General features: G+C 36.8%; 1 protein-coding gene across 7 annotated transcripts in view; it reads right to left on the reverse strand.

Annotated features, from left to right (window-relative positions):
- The window catches only part of ASAP2 (ArfGAP with SH3 domain, ankyrin repeat and PH domain 2), a 91,536-nt gene that overhangs the window by 28,186 nt on the left and 41,210 nt on the right, over window positions 1–22,140 (reverse strand). For 5 of the 7 annotated variants that reach the window (XM_026846458.1, XM_026846454.1, XM_026846457.1 and 2 more), the window contains exons 6-12: window positions 15,627–15,756; window positions 13,426–13,511; window positions 11,986–12,061; window positions 11,392–11,478; window positions 9,620–9,628; window positions 5,563–5,666; window positions 5,372–5,441 (exon numbers count right to left, since the gene is read on the reverse strand). In XM_026846458.1, coding sequence (XP_026702259.1) covers window positions 5,372–5,441; window positions 5,563–5,666; window positions 9,620–9,628; window positions 11,392–11,478; window positions 11,986–12,061; window positions 13,426–13,511; window positions 15,627–15,756 — 562 coding nt within the window. The remainder of the gene's footprint in view (window positions 1–5,371; window positions 5,442–5,562; window positions 5,667–9,619; window positions 9,629–11,391; window positions 11,479–11,985; window positions 12,062–13,425; window positions 13,512–15,626; window positions 15,757–22,140) is intronic. The other 2 variants (XM_026846459.1, XM_026846455.1) reach the window with 1 other exon arrangement.

Raw genomic sequence — 22,140 nt, forward strand, 5'->3', positions numbered from 1 at the left:
TGCATTATGGTTTGTAAACTATTATATTTGACTATTTTGATCACTGACAACTAGACAGACACTAGAGTTTTGAAAGGGGAGAGAGGTAAAATCACTTTAATTACCACTACTCTGATCACTCTACCAGTAACACTTTTCTGAAGGAATCAGGCATGACAAAGAGATTAATTTTATGTAAGTTTAACCCTCTAACATTTAGACATAAGTTTAAAAAAAAAAAAAAGTTTTCAGTCAAATAATTTTGACTTCTACTAATGTCTTTAAAGAGAGCCTAGATAACTTGTTTAGAACAAATGCACAATTTTTAAATTAGTAAAGGGACACATTTAACAAAAACAAGAAGTTTGCACAGAGAATTCTTGCAACAAACGTATGCCAAACTAAACTGAGATAGTTCATTACTAAAAAATGTAGTGAAACAAAATATATTCTATAATGATATAAATTTCCTAGTCAAATTCCTCTAATCTATTTAAGTTCCTTATTGAATAAAGAGGGCCAATGTTTTCCTAAAAGCAAAATGCACGAGGAAGCTTCATTTTGAAAAGGCTATAAAGACTTCTCAAATAGCATCTCAGCACTCATCTCTTCCTCTTCCCTTAACCTGCCTGTCCTACAGACCCAGGGCAACATCTAGAAAGTTGTTATATTTGCAGCCTTGACTTGAGGAATGGCTCGCACTTGCTACAATGGATAACTAGTTTTACTCTTCTTTGAGAATAATTAAATCAAAAAGCATATTTAACTAGAGATACTCTGCTTTAGACAATAATACCTGAAAAATAATAACTTTAATCATTAGGAAAGTACTATAATGAAGATAGAAATTTACATAAACACATCACCACACTTGCTGTTGCATTCTAACAATTTTAATCTATCAAGTTGCTAAAACAAATTTAACCATCTAAACAAGAACTATTATCAAATGAAGTTGAACTACCACATAATGTAATTAACTTGCAATGAATCATAAGAAACGCAGATCTTCTCGATCTGTTCTAAATTTACTGATGAAAACATTTATTTCAAAAAAGAAGGGAGAACAAGTCTAAAGAATACAGATTTCCTTGAAACAATCTGATAAAACGATGTAGCTGGCCAAAATAGAAAATCAACATCATTATATCCGAAAAAAAAAAAAAAAAAAAAAAAAAAAAAAAAAAAAAAAATCAAACCCACGGAGAAACGTAAGGGAAACAATAACGTTTTTTTTTCCTGTTTAAAAAGAAAGCATGGTGTCCTTGAAAACCAGCACAGTCATGCTTTGCCCAACATAAGCAGCAGACATAAAGTCATACATGCTTTGAAACAACAAACACTCGCTGGGCAATGTAAAACAAATTGTACCCAAGAGAGGTTTTAGAGCGAGCAAGATGACAATTAATTGACAACCACATTGTATTCTCTGCCTCGTAAATAGCTTTTCAAATTCCAGACATTCCTTTTAGCAATAAGTGCATACAGCTTTCATTATTTTAGCCTATCAACAAGAGTTCTTTGTAACTAGAAGTGTGCAAGAAAAATCTTGAAAGTGCCCGCTTGGCCCATTTTCTCAGTTATATTTAAATATACTTAATATCCATAGCACTAAAGTTTCCAGTGTTTATATTTTTAATGTAACTGTTTGTTCAAGAGTGTCCAGAAGCTGCCTATGATGAAAATACAAAATAAATCAAACAAAAATAAAAATCTAAGTATTTGGTAAACAAATTTTACCACAGGGCTGGGTGGCACCATATCTGCTGGGTGGATTTTGTCTTTCATACCCCCTTTTTTTATATATAGCATATATAAATTTTTAATTTAAAGTACTGGGCAACTCATATATACCTTTCTCACAGGCTCTATGAGAATGTAAAAATGCAAGTAAATTCACATGTTAAGAAAGAATCTACTTGCCCCAGAACTTTGGATCTGAAGCACATTGAGGACCTAACTAGTTTTCTATAACTTCTGAAATATGAAGATGTAAATGTATCCTGTAAAATGCCTCAGAGAGGTCTGGAGGACCAATATACACAGTATTCGTCTTTCTGGATAGGAGAATGCAGAGTAAGAACTCTGTATCAGGATCTGAGAATGCAAAGAAATGGCTGCAACAACCTAAAACACAAACTGGGGCAATGTGCTGATCTTGGAATCCAAATATATTCCAAAGCTTTGGGGACCTGAAGTCAGCATTAACAAGTGTATTAAAAAACCCTGACGTTTTCACTTGTGGCTGATACTACCTCATTCATGCTTCTATTCTGTAGCCAAATAACAGCCACCTCCCTGAGATGTGCCTGCTACTTGGCAGACAAGACAGCCACAAGACAAAGGGAGGTAAGGCTGTATAAATGTCTCAGCCACACTAGGCTGTAGGCGTATCCACACATTTGGCAGGATTATTGAAGTCACTAGAAGTAGAAAACAATAACAAATGTGTAACTGCTATTACATTATTTGTCTGAAAACTCCAAGCTTAATTTTCCTGCTTGGAAAATTCCTTTCCTTCCTCTGATTAGACAAATTTCAGACTGCTGCTGAAATTTTGGACACCAATGTTAATACACCAACACCCTGAAAAGATATACTGCCACCTTTCATACCATGCATGCAGACCACAGCATCAACTCGTGTTCCTTCCTGCAGGAGTGGTAACTCTCTATCCAGCAAAACTGACTTATCATCTGTTCTGGCAACAAACAGTAAGTGTAAGAATCAAAAGGCTAGGCCCCTAAGACAATACTGAGGAGTGCCATGATACAGAGCTGATTTTTACAAAAGGCACGAGCAAATGTATTGACTTACTTAACAGACTGGCTGGCTGATTTCATTGTGCATTTTGTCTGGATATCACAGTGATTTACTTAATAATCAAAAGAATAAATCTGATCCTTTTGCCCTCAGATAGTCCTGTTAATCACAATAGTAGATTAAAGTTTCCAGCCGTAAAGAAAGAACAACAAACAAGATTCCTTGATAATGAGTCTCTCTTACATTCCTTTTTTGCAGACAACCAGCAAATTCTGTTTAAGCTTTTTAAACACAAATCAACTTTGAAGAATCTGAGCTTTCTCAAAGGTAAGTTTTTCCCTTGTGACTTCTTGATCCAGAAACTGCTTAGGAATTCCTATTTACATGGTTCAGTCTGCTTCTATCATTGATTTTTCATCCACATGAGTTAAATTGCAGTCACGTAGATGTCAGAAAACTTCCAACTGCTAATAATTAACTACATAAAGAAGCAGTGTCTGTTTTTCCATCAACCATTACCTTGCACGTTGCTCTATGAATGCTAATTTCTTCGAAACGTTTAGTTATCTAAAAGGATAACTTCTGCACATATGCCAATGCAGACGTGTATTCAGTGTTACAGCTGGGTGACTGACAGAGAACCAACCATATTGTCCCCATGCATATCAGGAGAACACTTGGCAGGCAAGTTTAAGTCAGAATACAGCAACTGCAACTGCCAGAAGATAGCTGTTCTAGAAACTAACTGAAGAAATAGTTGGTCATAAAGAGAGGCTACACAACCAAAGAACAGAAATCCACAAAGAATACTTAGCCTTTAAAGCACTGAAAGCTGTAAAGCATTTACAAATTTGTATTTGATAAAGCAAGCAAAACCGATGACTGAATTTCTGAGAGATGGTTTATTTTGATGAACAGTTGGGAAGAGAGAATGACACATAATTTTTTAGAGACCATGAAATATCAACCCTCAGAAAGCTTGGAAATCAATGTCATTGCTTCAGAAGTCTCAGAAGACACTCAGTGCAGCCCAGAAATTTTTAACAAACAGATACCACTTCTACCCATTTCAATGTCTATGAAACAAACATTATTATTTACACAAAACTGTCATCAATGCATAAAGGGAAAGTGAGCAAATAAGTAAAAATACATTTTAGGAGTGTATTTTAAAACAAGAAGGTAGTTTTTATTTTGTAATATAAAAAGATTAAGACCAAACCTGTGAAACCCAGATACCTAAATTCACACTGAAGTATCTACCTTAGCAACTGATTTCCAGCTACAGATCCACTGATTTCAGTGGGAACTTACTGCTTCTAAAAATGTTAGACCATCTGGTAGACAGTTTATTAAAAGAGAAGAACAACAGTATCTTGATAGACTCAGTAGCTGTACTTGCATGTGAAAGTTTTAACATTCTGCTCCACAAGTGGATTTTGTAGCCTCTGCCAGCTCTGAGCTGCCCTAGCTACACTCCCACTAGTACCACTATAGCACGTCCAATGCCAAGCGCATTTACACGGAGACACCAGTATAGACACACCAATAGACTTTTCTCTGACAAAGATCCCCTGCTACGCACTTAGATGAAAACAGGGATAAACTGGTGGACAATTCCAAAGCCGTAGTAACAACTCTACTTTGCAGGCCTGGTTCTGCATTCCTCCTTAACTCCTGGTTGTCATTTCAGAAGGCAACAGCTTGTGGTTAGATGCACAAATGAGAGATTGATTCATTTTTGCTGTCAGGGTCAACTTGTAGTCATAGCAACGGCATAACAGGATGAAGAACAGAACAGTTCATAACAGGATCAAGAACAGGACTGTTTATTAGATCGAGAATGGGAAATACTGTCACTGATTTGATTTCTGCCTTAAGAAACTTTCTTAAAAGTTTTGAGAAAGCAATATATAAAAGAGAAAAGTTATGGGAAAGCAAAATCAGCTGAGTTCAAAACCAAGTGTAGAAAGTCAAAAATACGAAAATATAATGTTTTAAAAATTTAATTATAAATATTAAAAGTTTGTTAATGTGTTTCAAATATTGATAGCAAAAAAAAAGAGGGACTTCTAACTCTCTCTCTCTTGTCATTCTGGTAGAAGTTGCCTTCAGAACTGATCTTCCTCAATCCCCCAAATCCCCAGCTACTCCCCAGGAAAACTATCTTCATAACAGATTCCCATATAGCAGCAAATCTGGGGGAGAGAAGAGATTCAGCATTCCCTCAGTTTGTCTTGTAAACATAAAAAGTTCTTTAACCCATATCTAAAAGACGGGTTAACGCACAACCGTATCTTCTCCCAAAAAATGAAAGCAGAATTTGTGCTTTTAGATATTATATATTTATATATATTATATATTTAAATATTAACAGTTTACATGAACTGTGTCATTAAAAAAGCCGTTTTTTTCCCATTAACAGTCACGAGCATTAAAACAGTTGTATTTTTAGATACTATATATGTCTTGATATATTTATGAAAGACTGCCTTAAAAAAATGTATCCATCATATTCAAAATACTGCATCAGGAATCTAGCTAGTTCCAAATTATAAATATAGACCAGCATATCTTGCCTTTTTGTATTAGCAACCATGTACATAAAATACTGTAAACAAATACTTACTGTACCATGGGAAATTGTAAGAAAACCATTTTTAACTGAGCACTTCCTTTTCTGCCACACTTTTCTGATTCTGGTTTAAAGGGGGGAAAAAAAAAAAAAAAAAAGTTGACTCAGTTTTTAATATATTTAGTATTACATTGCTTCAGCTCTTACGACCTAATTTTTTTTCAGTAGAATCCAGCAGTACTTACCCATCACTTTTCTTGTACAGACTACCATTTCTTTCAGTGCCATGTTCCTTGTTTCCCTGAGGCTGATGTAAACTGTAAGCTGTACTCTGGCGAATCTGAGAATCCTGAAGTATATAGAACACAGTTTGTAATGCATTCCACACTTTTGACCAAATATCCCCCTATTAATGAGTTTCAGAGCCTTTCCTTCCTACTCTAATCCTACAGGGCAAACGAAGCACATTTTCCCTCCGCAATGAGACAGAACAAGATTAATTTCTTTTTTAAAATGGTACAAAAAACATTTGAGGAGTAGTCATTATCAACACCTGCCAATATCCTCTTACTTGCTTTTATTTAGCTTTAATACCAGCCTTAATATGTGGCTTTTTAACCCAAAAATTAATTGAGCAGCGTGTTTTCCAATTCATGCAAACATCGCAGTGTACAAACATTAAAGATTATTATTACCTGCAACTCCTAGTGCACCCTTCCATCGTAAAAAGTTACATACATAAATCTGAAGAAGGGGTTTTCCTTGTGGAAACTGAGTCAAGTTATATTTTGAAAAGCAGAAGAGACATCCTGGAAACAAGGTTCAGGAGACATACAGGGAAACCAAAAACTTATTTCCATAGGAAGAATAATTCAAGCCAAAATATCTTGAATAAAGTAGAACTCTGGGACAGGATTAACTAAACCCTTCTCACTGCTCTCAGAACTACCCAGAGGCAGGACCCACTGCTGCAAGAGCCCAACTTCTTAAAAAATAAGAACCTCATAATGAGGAATCTGATACGTCATGCTATACTAGCAGCACTAACATGATGGGATGGACTTTTTGATGCATACAGTAACAATGACTACTACTGATAATATTTATTATTTTCTACTGTTTTTGCTCTATGAACATAATACACCTCCATTATATGTGGCAGACAATACAAGTATAGTGAGGAAAAAACCCACGAAGAAAGCAGCTCACTTAAGTTTTTGCTTACAATAGCTCAGCTAGTCATTTAAGAGCTATTAAGAAATAAACTTACTGATTTGATTAAAAAAAATCTCTTTTGTTAAAAAAATGAGATTATGTGTCTCAGAGATACTAGGAGTACAATCACAACATATATAATTTTGGGTTTTCAGAGTGTACACATGATGAAATATATAGAGTGATCTAAATGTATGAATTAAGGAGATAGTTTCTCTCTAATTGCAATTAGCTTAATACACTTTATTAGCCTAAGTATAAGACATCTCTGAATATAAGCGGGAGAAAAAGTCCAACTAAAACCAAGAACACACTTGGGACTGTGATTCTCCCCAGTGAATGCCAGCTCAGATGGAATGCTGTTCCTTTACAAGCTCCAGTAGCACATTTTGCTACCAAAGCTACTAGTGCAGCCAAAGTTTTTCAGGATCCTCAACAGTAGAGGCAACACATGACAGGTCCAAGATACGATGGTAGGGACAGAGCTACCACCTACATCCCTGTTCAGTGCACTTAGGACTCCACACTTCCAGGCTGCAGGATTTCAGGCTCATCCTGAGTAGAGTGCTGGAGCTCAGTGGTCCTGAGAACCATGACCTGAGGTCAAGGCAGGCTGCAGCACTCCCTGGTGCTCCTTTTCAGCAGAAGCAACCTGTGCCCGCTTCCCTGTCTTTTAGCTAGTGATCTAGGAAGCTGTATCAGGTAGCTACAACATTCATCCAAGGCTTTTAAAGGCACTACAGACCACTTAAATATCTATGTCTAACAGAGCATCCCTTCAGATTTAAACCAGTCTTGTTTATCGTTCCTCTCCAGCCTGTTTACATAGATTTGGTTTTGCACTCTGGCTGCCCAACATAAAACCAGAGAAAAATTGAAAAAGAGTTCTCATCACTCATTAAGAACCACTGCATGCATACATTTACTGACTTCTGAAGAAAATTTGATCTGATACTGCCTATTGTGTCCTACCAACACCTTGATCTCTGCCTCCCATTAGTAAAGGAACGCCATTCTTAAGAAGATTAGAGGCCTTACAGGAAATTAATTTCAGTCTCCACATCCTCAATTATGTAAAGATTTCAGATGACCTCCAATGCCTGCCCATAGCACCATTCCCATTACTTGAGATTGTGCTGCTATTTTTTGCACATTATTTTCTGCTGCAGTTCTGCTACCTCTCTTCAGCTGTTGTTTACACTTGGCTGCTGTGTGTGGCCAAACTGGCAAGCCAGTAACACAAGCTTCCTGCCTTACTTCAACCAGAGAGGAAGCTGCTGTAGCTGACGTGTATTTCCACACATTCATTACTGTGGAGAGTATCTTTAAAAAATTTAATACTATTTCATTAAAAGAATTTAAGGAAGACAAGGAGATTTTCAGTTTTAAATCCTTGGTACATGCCATGTCCAAATCAATAGTGTCCAAGGTGATTGCCAGATGATGGTTCTCCACAGCTCTCTGACAAACAAGTTCATGATTTTGATCTAGCTCCTAACAGATGGGATGCCATACCAGAATTAACATCCTCCAGGCAATTTCAGCAAACCCTTTCCACATTCAGGCTCCCCAGAGGATCTTCCCTTATTTCTGGTTTGCATATTGCACATAACAGGAGTACAAATCACAGATAACAGGGTGACCCAATGGCATTACTGGAGGAGCAGGAACAATGTACATTACCTATGGGAAGAAATGGATCACTGCAGGATATAGGACATACCTAGCGCAGCATATTGTCATCTTAAATACCTCTTGAATATAACAAGATTAGAGCAGACTGAAGTACACAAGCCTAAGAAACTGAACTTTGTCCACTTTATCAGCTTTGAAATGCAGATAGGCATATATATAAAAAAAGTGTTATTCACTGCAGCATGTTTATAGTGAATCACTTCACTGACCATAAAGAGGTTTGAAATTATGTTGTCCAAAGTTTTATAAAGACCAACTGACTTCTAAATCAAGCTGAATAGCATAGCTAAAAATGGAAGAAATGTGAAAACAGTATTCTGTAATGGTTTGTGACTACTGATAAGAGAGAATCTAAAAACCCATTTGTCAGCCCCACTATTTGAATACAGTGGAACTTTCGATACAAGGTGCTTTAATTTATACATGCCAAATTTTGGCTAGCCGTTCCACAGCTCCCACGGAGCAAGACTTTAGACTGTCTGGATTGCTCCTGTGCATAAAGCTACCAAAAAGCCCTTACAGCTCTCCAAGAGCCTGAGCTTCTCTTGTATTTGCAGGTCATTGCCAAGAGGGTGTTTCAGAAATCCATCCCCTATCTATTACAGCCCCACAGAGCCTCCAACTATGTATCTGCCAGTACCCCCTGCAGGCAGCCTCTCCTATAGCACAGCTACAGTAAGTTTCATTAAGAAACATAAAATTTATCCTATTTTGCAGTGACCTAAACAGATTAAAGATTCTACCAAACATGTAGAATTAGCAGAAGCAAAATCTAAACACTACAGTAAAGCTACTTTCAGAGAGGACATGTGAAGGAGAAACTAAGGCAATACGTCTCTAAGGTTGACCCTGAAACTTGTAGGAGCCCTACAGTTTGAAAAATAAAAGTTTAAAAATTAAACGTTACAGAGGTGTACCCACAATGATGTTTCAAAAAGAAGTTTCAAACCAAACCAGGTTTGAGGAAGTTCTGTGCATGAGAAAATCATGTGTACAGGCACAACAAAAAAAGATTCACTATGAGTGTGGTCTTTTTTTTTTTAAACACAACACAAACAGTATTTGTTCACATTCTATTATTTCATACATAACGTCCATTTTAAATAAAAATACATATATGTTCAAAATCTTGCAAGAACATCAAATCAAGCAACTGGATTTAATTCCCAAAAGAGAGTGAAAAGGAATCTACCAATTTGTCTTACAGCAATTTTCTTTCCCCAAGAAAAATGTGATAACTTTTTTTTTTTCCTTTTTGGTAAAACAGAAGAGGAGAAGAAAAGAACCAGTCTTTTCATACCAACAGAAAAAAGCTCAGAGGAAAAATCCAGTTTCTTGAAACCTGAATGGAAATCATGCCGACTATTTTCATTAAAACATAGTAACACTTACTCTCCTAGACTTCGGTCACAAAATGTAAATGCATTTCAGGAAGGAAAAAGAAATCAGTTATAGTAAAGGAAATTACAGTGCAATAAGAATAATATTAGTGGGTTGTACAGCAAATTATATCAGGATCGTTTGGCATCCCACTGATTAATTGATGTTTTAAAAAAACTTTACAAGTAATTATAGTACTTCTCATGCTTTGCAAATAAGTACCTATATCTAAATTTTCAAAATTAATAAATAGTGAATATAGCATAAAGCATCTTTTACACTTGTATTTTTAAATGCAACAAAAACCAGTACAAGTAATAAATTTACGTGTATTATTACATATTCCATTCTGTGAAAAGATGTGGGCTTACCACATCTTCCATATATATTTAATATCAGTATCACTGATAAACAGGTAAACATAGAGAAGTCAATCCCAGCAACCATGAAACCCAGGTGCTTCTATTATCTCTCTTGAATAAAGACCTGAATAAAATAGGAAGCCTGCTAACACACCCTAAACAACAAAGACTCCTTACTGAGAGCGGGCAATCAATGGTGAATCCAAAGTAGTCACCATTTCCACTAGGATCACTGGTATTTCATTCCACAGAGATCAAATTTTTAAGTTTTTAGCAAATTCACCCCTCAGTGAGTCCTAAATGCCAGGCAGAACATAAGAAAGTGCCTGAAACTGTATGGGACTTTGTACACAACAGTCATTATCACAAACTTCACATGGTAACAAACAGCACCTCAAAGTGAAGAGAGTTTAAGGCTGTTCAAAAGTCTATCAGTAATTCATAGAGTAACAGAATGGTCTGGGTTGGAAGAGACCTTTAAAGATCATCTAGCCCAACCCCCCCTGCCATGGGAAGGGACATCTTTCACTAGATTAGGTTGCTCAACAACCATCATCCGGCCACCGGGTAAGAGCTAGGTGTCACCATAACCTCTATGGGAAGATGAAAGCAAGATCGGAAATGGCCAAGGAAGTCTGAGCTCTACAGACTAAACTGTCTCATTGTGATCCCTCTCAGAAAGAGAATCTGAAAAGGGGGGAGGGAGTTCATTCATCACTTACTCATGGCCCAGCAGCTACACAAAGGAAACTGGCTGGCATTTATTTATATGAAGAGAAAGCACTAGCAATCTGAAACAAACGTAGACTCAGTATTTGGGATTAGATTATACGAAAGATACTTGCTTCCAGATCAGAGTCTGCCAAATGAAACTACTCCAGAATTCTTTAAATCTAACAGCCATCATAACTGAAACTCAAAAAAATTACTTATTTGTTAGGTTGCCAAACTGGCCCAGCTCTTGCATGTTTGAAAACTGTCAAAACTTAATTGTCATTTTTGCAGATGGTGACAAGAGATGTTTTGGGATTTGAAGTTCAGTTTTACAAAATCTTTATACAGTTTGGAATATTATTGTGAGGTAAGACTGTACTTAATGGGGTCTCCTTGATACTGCCAAAGTTCTTCCATTCTCAGTTTGAACAACATAGGCACCATGGTCTGTTAGTTCAAAGTATTTTGCAATATCGACAACAAAAAGAAATTATTTTGCAGTAAGCCTCATATTTTTAGTGGGAATTCATTAAAAAAACCCAAAACACCTTTGTCAGAAACATTCAATATCAGCATCAAAACAAAGATAAACAAAGAAAAGAAATTAGATGGCTGATAAAAGTTAAAATAACTCTATTTCAAATACTAACATTACATTAGAAGTAATTAAAATGGGTATTCCAAAGTTAAGCCACTTTATATGCTCACCTCTTTCTGATCAACCTGGAGTGCTGATTTTAAAATATCTCTAAGCTGTGTTAATTGTCTTCTTTCCTCATCTTGTGCTTGTTTAATCTTGAATGAAGAAAAACACAGGTCAAAAATAACATTACTGTTTCTTTTCAACCCAGTTCTTCCAAACTTGCTACTTAATTGGTTCATTTTTCTGAAATATGTTCAGCAAGAATGAAAACACAAAGAAAAAAGATAACGTGATCAGTTTATTTTCCTTTACATCTTCAGAAAACTCGGTAATGGCTAGGGATGTTGCTGGGTTAAGACTTTGATATTGTCTCACACTGTTTCTGCTTCCTTGTGTTCAATTTGAAACCATATGTTATTTTCCACTTAGTCAGTAAACATTTCTGAGCAAAGGCTGTTTTCCTAGCATTTTACACAGTGGGGTTCTGAACTGAAGCTAAGGCTTCTGAATACGATATTAAAATAAATTTTTACTCAAAAAATCTACTCAAAACCTTAAAATTCTGACTATTGAAACAGTCAGCCAACCTGAAACAAAATGATCATAGTTCTATGCCAAAAACTAATTTAACAACACAAATGTGAAAGGTTGCTACTCACTGTATAAAGATCTGTCGAGAGTGTCTCAATTGAAGGCTTGAGACTTTCAACTGCTTTTAACCCATCCTGAAAGAAACTTAAAAACAAAAAGCGAACTGTTATTAAACTTTGCTTTGTGTTTTCTGTTGAAAAAGTGGCCAGAGCAAGACATGCATATGCTTATGCCATGCCATAAACATCAAAATATTAAACATTTATTTTCTATGCATCTTTGTCCGATCCACTTTATTTCCATTACAGCTTATTCTAACATGCAAAATCCCGTTAGATTCATAACTGCCACAATCCACTGCCACATTTTCCTCATTCTCACCTTAAATAAAGTCTCTCACCCCCATTTTGAAGGCCCAGAACAAGCAAGATTCATTTGTAGAACAGCAAAAGTTCTAGTAGATATAAAATAATTGTGACATCTTAGAGCCAAATAATTTCATGTCTGATGCAATCTTCCTACTGAAGGAATCCCTTTGTTTCCCAATCATTAAATATGGCCTATGTGCAAACTGAATATGCTACATCTCACTGTATCATATGGGTTTTTTTGTATCGGCACAGTAATGTTACCTATGCCAAGTATTCCAGCTCTTCTTTTTAAAAAAAGTGAGATTTAAAAAATAAATTTTGAGAAACCACAAATATACGCACATTTGATTAAATGCCGCACCATTCGCAACAGAAAATATTTTTCACTCTGTGAAGCAGACATGAAAGTGACAATATGACACAGCATTTGTTGTTGAAATGTTATTAAATGGACGGAGCAGGTAAATGACATACTACAAGTCATTTTAAAAGTAACATTGCTACAAAGGGAGAAAACCGAGGGAGATGCACACTGGTCTTTTAAGATGAAAATTTACTGATCTGAACAGATTAACAGTGGTTCTTTCAAGTTTATAGCTATGACTTTATTGCTCTATTATTGATCTGTAAGACCACAATAAAAAAGCATATCATTCTAATGAAAGCTTTGTGTTTTATTACCGAGTCCTCCAATAAATTTGAAAAGGAAAGATTCCTTCAATACAGGTTTATCCCACTGCTTATGCAATTTATTTTTCTTGAGCACAGATTTAATTTACATTATTGCCAGATACACTCAAAAAACCCCATCAAAACTAATGGACCACTAACTAACAGACCAAACTAATAGCTCTGTTTCAAGAGTAGTTTGTGAAATAGGCCAAATTATTGTGCAGCACTCCTTTGGAACAGACAATTATATTCTGTGGGACTAGCTCAACCTCATTAAATGTTTCAGAATACAGTAACAAAAACAATGACTAATCTATGATAAAAGCAATTTGTCAAAAGACGTCAGCGAGAACAGTTGAATCTTCTATATATTCTTAAAAATCTAGAAAAGTGTTATGATGTCAAAAGTTTAAAACAAAACATTGTTCTGATTATTATGTAGATATAAAGAAAACTAAAACATACTTGCATTGAGCATGAAAATACTTGATCAAGTTCTGAAGCAAGTCCACTCCTTTTTTAATCTTGATTTCATTGACTTTCAGCAGGTACTGTTAAAAAAGTAATTCACAAAAAAAATTAATTATTACTGCTCCAGTATTTTTTTAACATTTTATTTTCAGTTATAGAAGAGAATTATTAAAAGAGAATTCATCAAACAGTGGTTTCAAGGGTTAATCACACAAAACCAACTGTTGTCACTGCTGATTCTGATACTCTGTGGGGATACTTCACTATGATTATTTCAAATTGTTAAAACATCCTTCATGGCTCCTGTGGAAAGCCTCTGTCAAAGGAAGCATAAAAGGGTTTGTGTGGTAGATTTAGAATCCATTCTTAAACCTAGCAGCCCATCTAGGTATCTATCTCACTAGCTGTTAAATTAATTGCTAAATAGATGTCATTAGGTAAGAAAGAAGTTTACTCAAAAAAGTGAGGGATTATTTTAACCATTTTTAAAATCTGCCTTCTGATTTTATTGTTTTATCTATCAATTCCTTATACACAGTAATTACAGCAAATTACAGTTTAGTCAGAGATTTTAAAAATCTACTGTCAAGCTAAAAAAAAGTGCAACCAGTGTCCTTTTGCATTAGGCACAATCAAAGTTCATACTAAGCAACAGCTCCTCCCCTGAATGCCATAGCACAGAAGATGTCAACCATGCAAACAGAAGTAAGATTGACCAAATGTTTACAGGAGTCCTTAACCGTCTATTAAATGATGACAATTTTTAATGCCTGGTTAGACAGTGACCTCCAAGCAAAGAAGTGAATGTCTTCTAAGCAATGTTCTAATGCATCTGTTTTTCTCCTACCCAGGATACATCTTAAGCATATTAAACTTGCTAAAATAAAGTGGTATCCAAGTGCCAGCTTTCAATGTTGCAGCTTTTTATGACAGTTCAGGTGAACAGATGATTAGCCTAAATGGACACACATTCACTGAATAGTATTTAGTTAGAAGAATCACCTCTTGAGCTCCTGTTAATTTAAAATGGAGCTTTAGGCATCTGGATTTGGTTCACTTTCACAATTTATAGAAAACTAACTGTATTTACAATACAATTTCAATATGTCACACTTCTGATTTACTAACAAGACCAAAACAAAGTCACCTTTTATGACTATTCAGAGGTAATGTAGAATAAACTTATTTTCCCTTAAATCTGAAGAAATACAGGATATACTTCAGCTATTCCATATTTAAGGTAACTTGATTCAATTTCACAGACTTCACCCTGCATTTTATTATCACTACAACTGACTGAATTCCTGCTTTACTGTGACATAGGAGGAGAGAAGCATCTGTTCCTGGTTGTTTCTTAGGAAGGATACAGATGGGCAATTAGCTGGCAACATCCATATGCTTATTGGTTACTCAAATCCCTTCATCAGTTTTGAATAATTTAGTCTGACACCTTATAGGAATGTGAAGCTTTTCTACTAAGCATCAGTGCATACGGTTACTGAAAGTGGTATTTAGGACAAGTGCTGTTAGGCTATGTTGGCATATGAGTCAAATTAGCTCTAATCATCATAGTGAAAACAGAAGAAACCACCCATGGTATATTTCTGAGTTAATACACAGAAAGTACGAACACACCAACTTGAGTTCCCAACCATGGAACCTGACATGACCTTAAATGAATCAAACCAAAAATATTCACATCAGATTTAACATACTGCAAAATCACACAGATTTCAAAGTAGAAACATTCAGAAACATCTTGAAAGAGAACTGGATTCCATCCTTAGCAGGTTTTTTTCAGCACCAGCCCAACAGTGTGCTAGACTGGAGTCTCTCCTCATAACAACACAACAGCTGTCAGCATAGGGAACAATTCAGAGAATGATCTAGGGCTTAAAATAACTTTATAGTGAAATAGTAGTGTAAAGGCTTATTTTTTATAATCTCTCAGCATTTAATTGAGCTTTGTGTTATTTATTTATTCTACAATTTACTTGTTAAGTTAATTTAGAAAAGATCTAAAGTCCTTGCAAAGCTAGCACATCAGGATAAAAAAAAAAGTGTTTTAGCAAATGGGAGTCCACTAATAACTTGGCATTTCCCTTTAACATCACAGTTGCCATTAAATTGTGTTTTTCAAATTTTTCCTAAAAACATTAGCAGAACAATAATAGGAATTTGACATTGAATTTTACCTCACACATCTGTAACTGGAAGATTCTTCTTTCTTTCTCCATTTCTTCTGCAATTTCAGCTCCACTTATCTCTGTACGGATCATCCCATGCAGCTTAGCATGCTCTTTTTTCTCCTTCTCTATTTTTGTACTATAAGGCAAAGAATCAGTCAATGAAGTGAGAAATCCACAGCCTCTCAGGGAATCGGATAATTCAGAAAGTCTACTGACAGATGCAGAGCCAAGCTCTTGTAGTTTTGCATATGACTTACTTCCAGATGACATTTCATTTGAAATTTGACAATGACTAAAGATCAGCAATGACATACAGTAGCTGAAATCTAATTCAATTGTCTGTTAAAATAATGTCCTGACAGATATTCCAAAAGAAGATACTAAATGAGAGGAAGATACTAAGTTCTTATATTGAAGGAAAAACATCCAGAAACAAAACAATGAATTTTAATTGAAACATAGGGGGATCTTTAATCCCAGCTGACCAAACAGTAGTTAACAGAGTTCAGTTATGTCACCAGATTTATTGAGTCTTGCCTGTCATCAAGTCATCTTCTATATATACACGGTTTCCTAAGCCAAAATCGCAGTTGCCATCTCTACTTGCTACTGAGCCAGTTGGCACTGGGAATGCTGGCCGGCCAGCCGGCTGTGTTACAGACTCCAAAGTCTGCTAGACCAGCTGTCCTAATTCCCTAAAAGTTTCCATGAACATTTTCCAAGAGCTATGAATAAAATGGATTCTCCTGCAGAATATAAATGAATAACCAATGCCTGCCATACAGTGTAACTCCCCTTAACACACTTGTGTATTTGCTACAGCTATTCTACATATTATTCCTTAAGGCAGTAGCACAATTATACTAGCCAGGTTAGACAAGCATGATATGAAAAAAGATATTAATAAAAGAAATACATGAGGGTGATTACTTTTTGGAGAAAGACTTTTAGTTTGCTACTTAGACCATTTAGAAGCTGAAAATTCTGGAAAGAGCTTCCTGAGGAAATGCTATACTGCTTTTGAACAAAAGGAAGCATTATACAGGAATACAGGAACCAGATGAGGAGAACAAATAACACACACACTGTCGTACCTCTTCTTGGGCAGTCAAGTGTCTCTCAGCTCTCTCTGAAAAGATGACATGTCTCAAGTGCTCTCTTAACCTGATGTTAACATTACTCTAACAGCTTATGGGAAAATGTCCTAGATGGTCTAAGGACTTCCAATCAATAATATATTCTGTACTTATACTTCTCAAGAATGAGGAACTGCCTCATCTTACACCTCAAGCAGCAAGGGAAAACTAGAATTAATCCCATTCTGGAACATTCCCACAGGGAAGCATTTTGAACAGCAGTTGAAAAAGCCCCACTAAGCTGTTGGTACTGGCAGCCACAGCAGAAGCAGCCCTGTGTAGTATCCCAGCAGCCAGCACAGCCAGCCAGCACTGCGCTCCTCCTCAGCGTCCTGCCAGAAGCAGACATTCAGAGGGAAGGAGGGAACTCCTCCCCTTTGAAATAAATATTCTGAAAACCTTCACTTGTCTGAATAAAAGCTCGAATGCAGAATGTTCTGTCAGCATCAAAAGTAAGTCTGTACTCTTAGCCACTTACTGCCAGTTATGCCATTTTGTAGCCACAGAATGCAGAGTCCAAACATAAAAATCAACCAGACGTCAACCGTGAACAAGAAACGTAAACCATGACAAAAAGATTCACAGAAAATGACAAATATGCAGCTCCTTTCTAGCACATACTCTTAAGAGAACTTACATCATACTCTATACTTCTAAAAAAGTCAAACCTCAGAGCAAAGATCTCTGTTTCCACATTAACTTAACCATTCATGAGGCCAGAGAATTCACTGAAATGTGAGTCAAGTCTAATAACTATCAGTTGCTATTGTATTTTCATTGTTTACAGAGAACAATACACAAAGGATGACATAACCACCTCTAAAATGTTAAGAGCTTATTAACATGTCATATGGTGTCTAAATGCTAGTTAAACCACAAGACAACTAATACTGCCAAAGAGTCAAACTTTACACACAATATTACAGCATATATTGTTTTAAGAAATCTAATTCCTTTTAAAGAAATCTAGATTTTGGTGAAATATCCCTTTCCATGATATAATGGATAAATCACACTCCACAGGCAAAAAGTTATTAAACGAAGACTAAACATGAATTCGACACTGACATCTACCAAATAATTCAAAGAAATAAGACATCCTTGATGCTATTTGATGGAGCTTCAGGCTCCATGGCTTCAAAAAATTTGGAAATGCTTTACAAAACAAACCATCTCTCAGTAACAAGTTCCAGAGATACATAATGGCATATTTCACATTTACATTTCCTTATTATTTATACTTTCAGTATCTAACTACATTTTCAGCTTTGTCATCAGAATTTAACCTGTTGTTTTGCTACAGTAATATGCTACCTTCTATCTGACTGATACTACAGGGCGCTTTGTTTCTAGGGAAATAAACCACATATAACAGTGTTGCATGAAAATCATCCGAGTCCGAAAGGTTGGCTGTGTTTCCTATCCAAATGCAAGGGTCAACTCAGATTCAAGTGTCATTCCACTGTGACATTAACCAAATCCTACTGGCAAAGACAGTTCTACAGTGTACCACTGTGGGAATTGCAAATATTGCAGGGTATTTTCAGACAAATCAATTAAACAAAATTAATAAGAAAACGGGAAACTTTACAAAAATCCTCTAAAAGCAATAAGAAGGAAGCAAATGTTCTGTAAAGCTGCTTTTCTTGAAGTTCGTGCAGCACATATCACATATATAGATTTTGCTGACTAAGATTAAAATCTGAGCACACCCCAGTCCATTTACAACGCAGCTGCACATGACTAATATACAGGGAGCTCAGATTTGTGTAACAGACAAGTAAAGCTGAAATACAGGATGAAGAATTACACAGAAAAGTAGATCAGAAACAAAATAAATGGTCTTGCCTATTCAGTTTCCACTGTATGACTACTTGTACAGCTCCAATTTGAAAAGCAACTGGTTTTCAATATAAATTTTAATTTATATTTCAAAGAAATTGATTTTGTCACACAGATCATGGTATAAATAAACATCAAAGCAGGCTTTTTTTTTTTTTTTTTTTTTTTTTTAACTTTAAAAAGGACAAGACCTATTTTACTGTTTAACATGCCAAAGACTGGTACTTATTTTCAGCCAGTGAGCAAGGGTAAACAAAAAGAACACCCTGTGTACATGCAGCAGTAGTGAACTGGCTGGCTGGGCAGCAACTACGATTTTTGTCCTCTCCTTCCTCATACAGCAGTAAACCTTGCTAGTCTGGATACGTTCATGAGAAGGTGCAGAGACTGGGAATAGTGCCTGAGAGGCACAGACTTGAATGGGGAGCACTCTGGAAAATGGATTGCTTCCAAAGGCTATTCTGTTTGACAAAATAATGTTATAATCTTTAATTTCAAAAATCTTTTCTTTGTCTAGTTTTCCTTTTCAGCCTGACTCTCTAACTTCAGCTCTGGCATCCTAGCCTTTCAGCAAAAGAGCCTCCATCTTATTTTATCCTACTGTGTGTCAAGGCTGATGGTAAAGCACGACTCTCTCTCTGAGTCCTGAAGGAAGAAGTCATCCCTTCTCTTTGGAAATTCTGGAAAGCTTCGCCCTTTCCCTCATCCTGCACTGGAGGATGGGGAAGAAGAGGGCAGAATGAGCAAAACATGTCCAGATCTTTCCAGTATTTAATAAATAATTTCTGCAGATTAATTGAAAGCTTTTTCACATTCATTTTGTAGGTAATCTTTCAAAAAAAAAATTAACATGAAATCTCAGGATCAAAGCAGTATGTTGTGGATGTTGTTTACCTGGACTTCAGTAAAACCTTTGACACTGTTTCCCACAGCATTCTTCTGAAGAAACTGTCTGCTCATGGCTTGGACAGGCATACTCTTCACTGGGTAAAAATCTGGCTGGATGGCCGGGCCCAAAGAGTTATGGTGAATGGAGTTAAATCCAGTTGGTGGCTGGTCACAAGTGGTGTCCCCCAGGGCTCAGTTCTGAGGCCAGTTCTATTTAATATCTTTATCAATGATCTGAATGAGGGGATCGAGTGCACCCTCAGTAAGGTTGCAGATGACACCAACTTGGGTGGGAGTGTTGATCTGGTTGAGGGAAGGGAGGGATCTGGACAGGTTCAATGGGCTTGATGAACCGAGGCCAATTGTATGAGCTTCAACAAGGCCAAGTGCCAGGTCCTGCACTTGGGTCACAACAACCCCATGCAACACCACAGGCTTGGGGAAGAGTGGCTATAAAGCTGCCCCATGAAAAAGGAACTGAAAGTGGTGGCTGACAGATGGCTGAATATGAGCCTGTAGTGTGCCCAGGTGGCCAAGAAGGCCAACAGCCTCCTGGCTTGTACCAGAAATAGTGTGGCCAGCAGGACAAAGGGAAGTGATCATCCCCCTGTACTCAGCACTGGTGAGGCCACACCTCAAGTACTGTGCTCAGTTTTGGGTCCCTCAACTACAAGAAAGACAATGAGGTGCTGGAGCGTGTCCAAAGAACAGCAACAAAGCTGGTGAAGGGTCTTATGAGGAGCAGCTGAGGAACTAGGGTTGTTTAGTCTGGAGAAAAGCAGTATCAGGGGACACCTTACTGCTCTCTACAACTACCTGAAAGCAGGTTGGAACTGGGTGGGTGTCAGTCTTTTTTCCCAAACAGCAAGAGATAGGACCAGAGGAAATGGCCCCAAGTTGTGCCAGGGGAGGTTTAGATTGGATATTGGGAAAAAAAAATTTTCACTGAAAGGGTCGTCAAGCATTGGAACAGGCTGCCCAAGGAACTGTTTGAGTCACCATCCCTGGAGGTATTTAAAAGACGTGTAGATGTGGTGCTTAGGGACATGGTTTAGCGGTGGACTTGGCAGTGTTAGGTTAAGGGTTGGACCTGATGATCTTAAAGGTCTTTTCCAGCCTAAATGATTGTATGATTCTATTCTACAAGTCCATATTAAGATTACCTTCTTTATCACTACCATTCTATGCCACTATATTCAAGATTTGATCTCCATTTCGTCTTACGTACATGCTTCAAAACGAAATGTAACAAATACCTACAATCTATGAATATCAGTGATCTGCTGAGTCAAGTTAGTGTTCTGAAGAACTAATTTAGGAAAAGCTTGCAGAATTTTCAGATCATTTTTTTAGACATTGTTTAAAAACCAAATCTACTGAACTGGAAGACATCATCAGTTAATCAACCAGCTATGCAGACATCTTCATAGAAAGCTGTAATAAGAATTTGTGCATTCTTGCATTGCCTTCAAATGGTTCAGAAAGAAATCATTAATGATAGTTATATCTAGACATGAGCACTTGCGTTTCTGCACCGTAACATAATGCACCTCACCTTACAGCCTCGATCTTATAATTCCATAAGCATATTCAAACAACTTGTCTCTTCGCTCAGTTGTGCATAACAGACCTCATGCCCAGCTTTTACAAGGAGAATGGCAAACGAGGAGAGAGACACAGCCTTCCCAGGAAAAGCTTGTTAGTTCTCATTTAGCATTTATGTTTCCTAGCATTAGCACAGCACTTATTAGCAAAGGACTTCTGAAGATAATATATATTTACAGGCCTAAAAAGAAGACACATGTATTAAAGAAATTAACATTTCTTTCTTTTCAGGAAAGACAGGTTTATGTTTGGAATACAGACACTACTATTCAGCTAAAAAATGAGTAAATAATATGCTTCAGTAAGTTTATGCTTCTATTTCCTGAGCAAAATGGATACAATGTCTTTACCTCAACATCTACCACAACAGGACCGATTAGACGGAAGAATGTGGATGAAAACTGGCTCACTGCCTTGTTGAATACAGTCTGCCTGCTGGGAGAATGAGCAGTTTTTATGACATGTGTACTCCTTGCCCATATGCTCCCCCGGCGCGTCTGCCATTAGTGTTTAAGTACATGGGGGAAAGCAACTGCGTCATAACAAAAAGAGCCAGTCTGCACCAATTCTACCAAAAGGACACAGCCAGCCTAGTCCCACTGCAGTGCTGTAGTGGCGGGCAGCATCACACAGCTCTTCTATGAGAAACAAAGAATGTAACTGAGGTCCTAAGAGAAATGCACTGCTTTTAACCACTTTAAAGCTTTAAAAACATTTTAAAATCTTTATGGTTTCAACTGAAGCATGTTAATGAGTGATGGTGAGAAAAGACAAATTATTCATGAATGTCACCTCAGGACATTCCCAATTTTTGATTGAAGTAGGCTGGCATAAAAGCCATGGGTTACTTGCTCCTCTTACTCCCTTATTCAAGAACAGTCCCAAGGTATAAAGAAAAATGGATCCAGCCTCCCTCAGTTACTTTAGCTAAGGTGATCTTCAGGAAAATGCTCCAAGAACTTAGGTGCTACAGGGCAAAGAAGTTGCAAAGTAATCAACATTGATGGACAGTGATCCAGGACCATAAGAACAGTTCTTAACATCACCCT

The sequence above is a fragment of the Athene cunicularia genome, assembly GCF_003259725.1.
Source record: "Athene cunicularia isolate RWA chromosome 3 unlocalized genomic scaffold, athCun1 chr3_part1, whole genome shotgun sequence".
Classification (NCBI taxonomy): domain Eukaryota; kingdom Metazoa; phylum Chordata; class Aves; order Strigiformes; family Strigidae; genus Athene; species Athene cunicularia.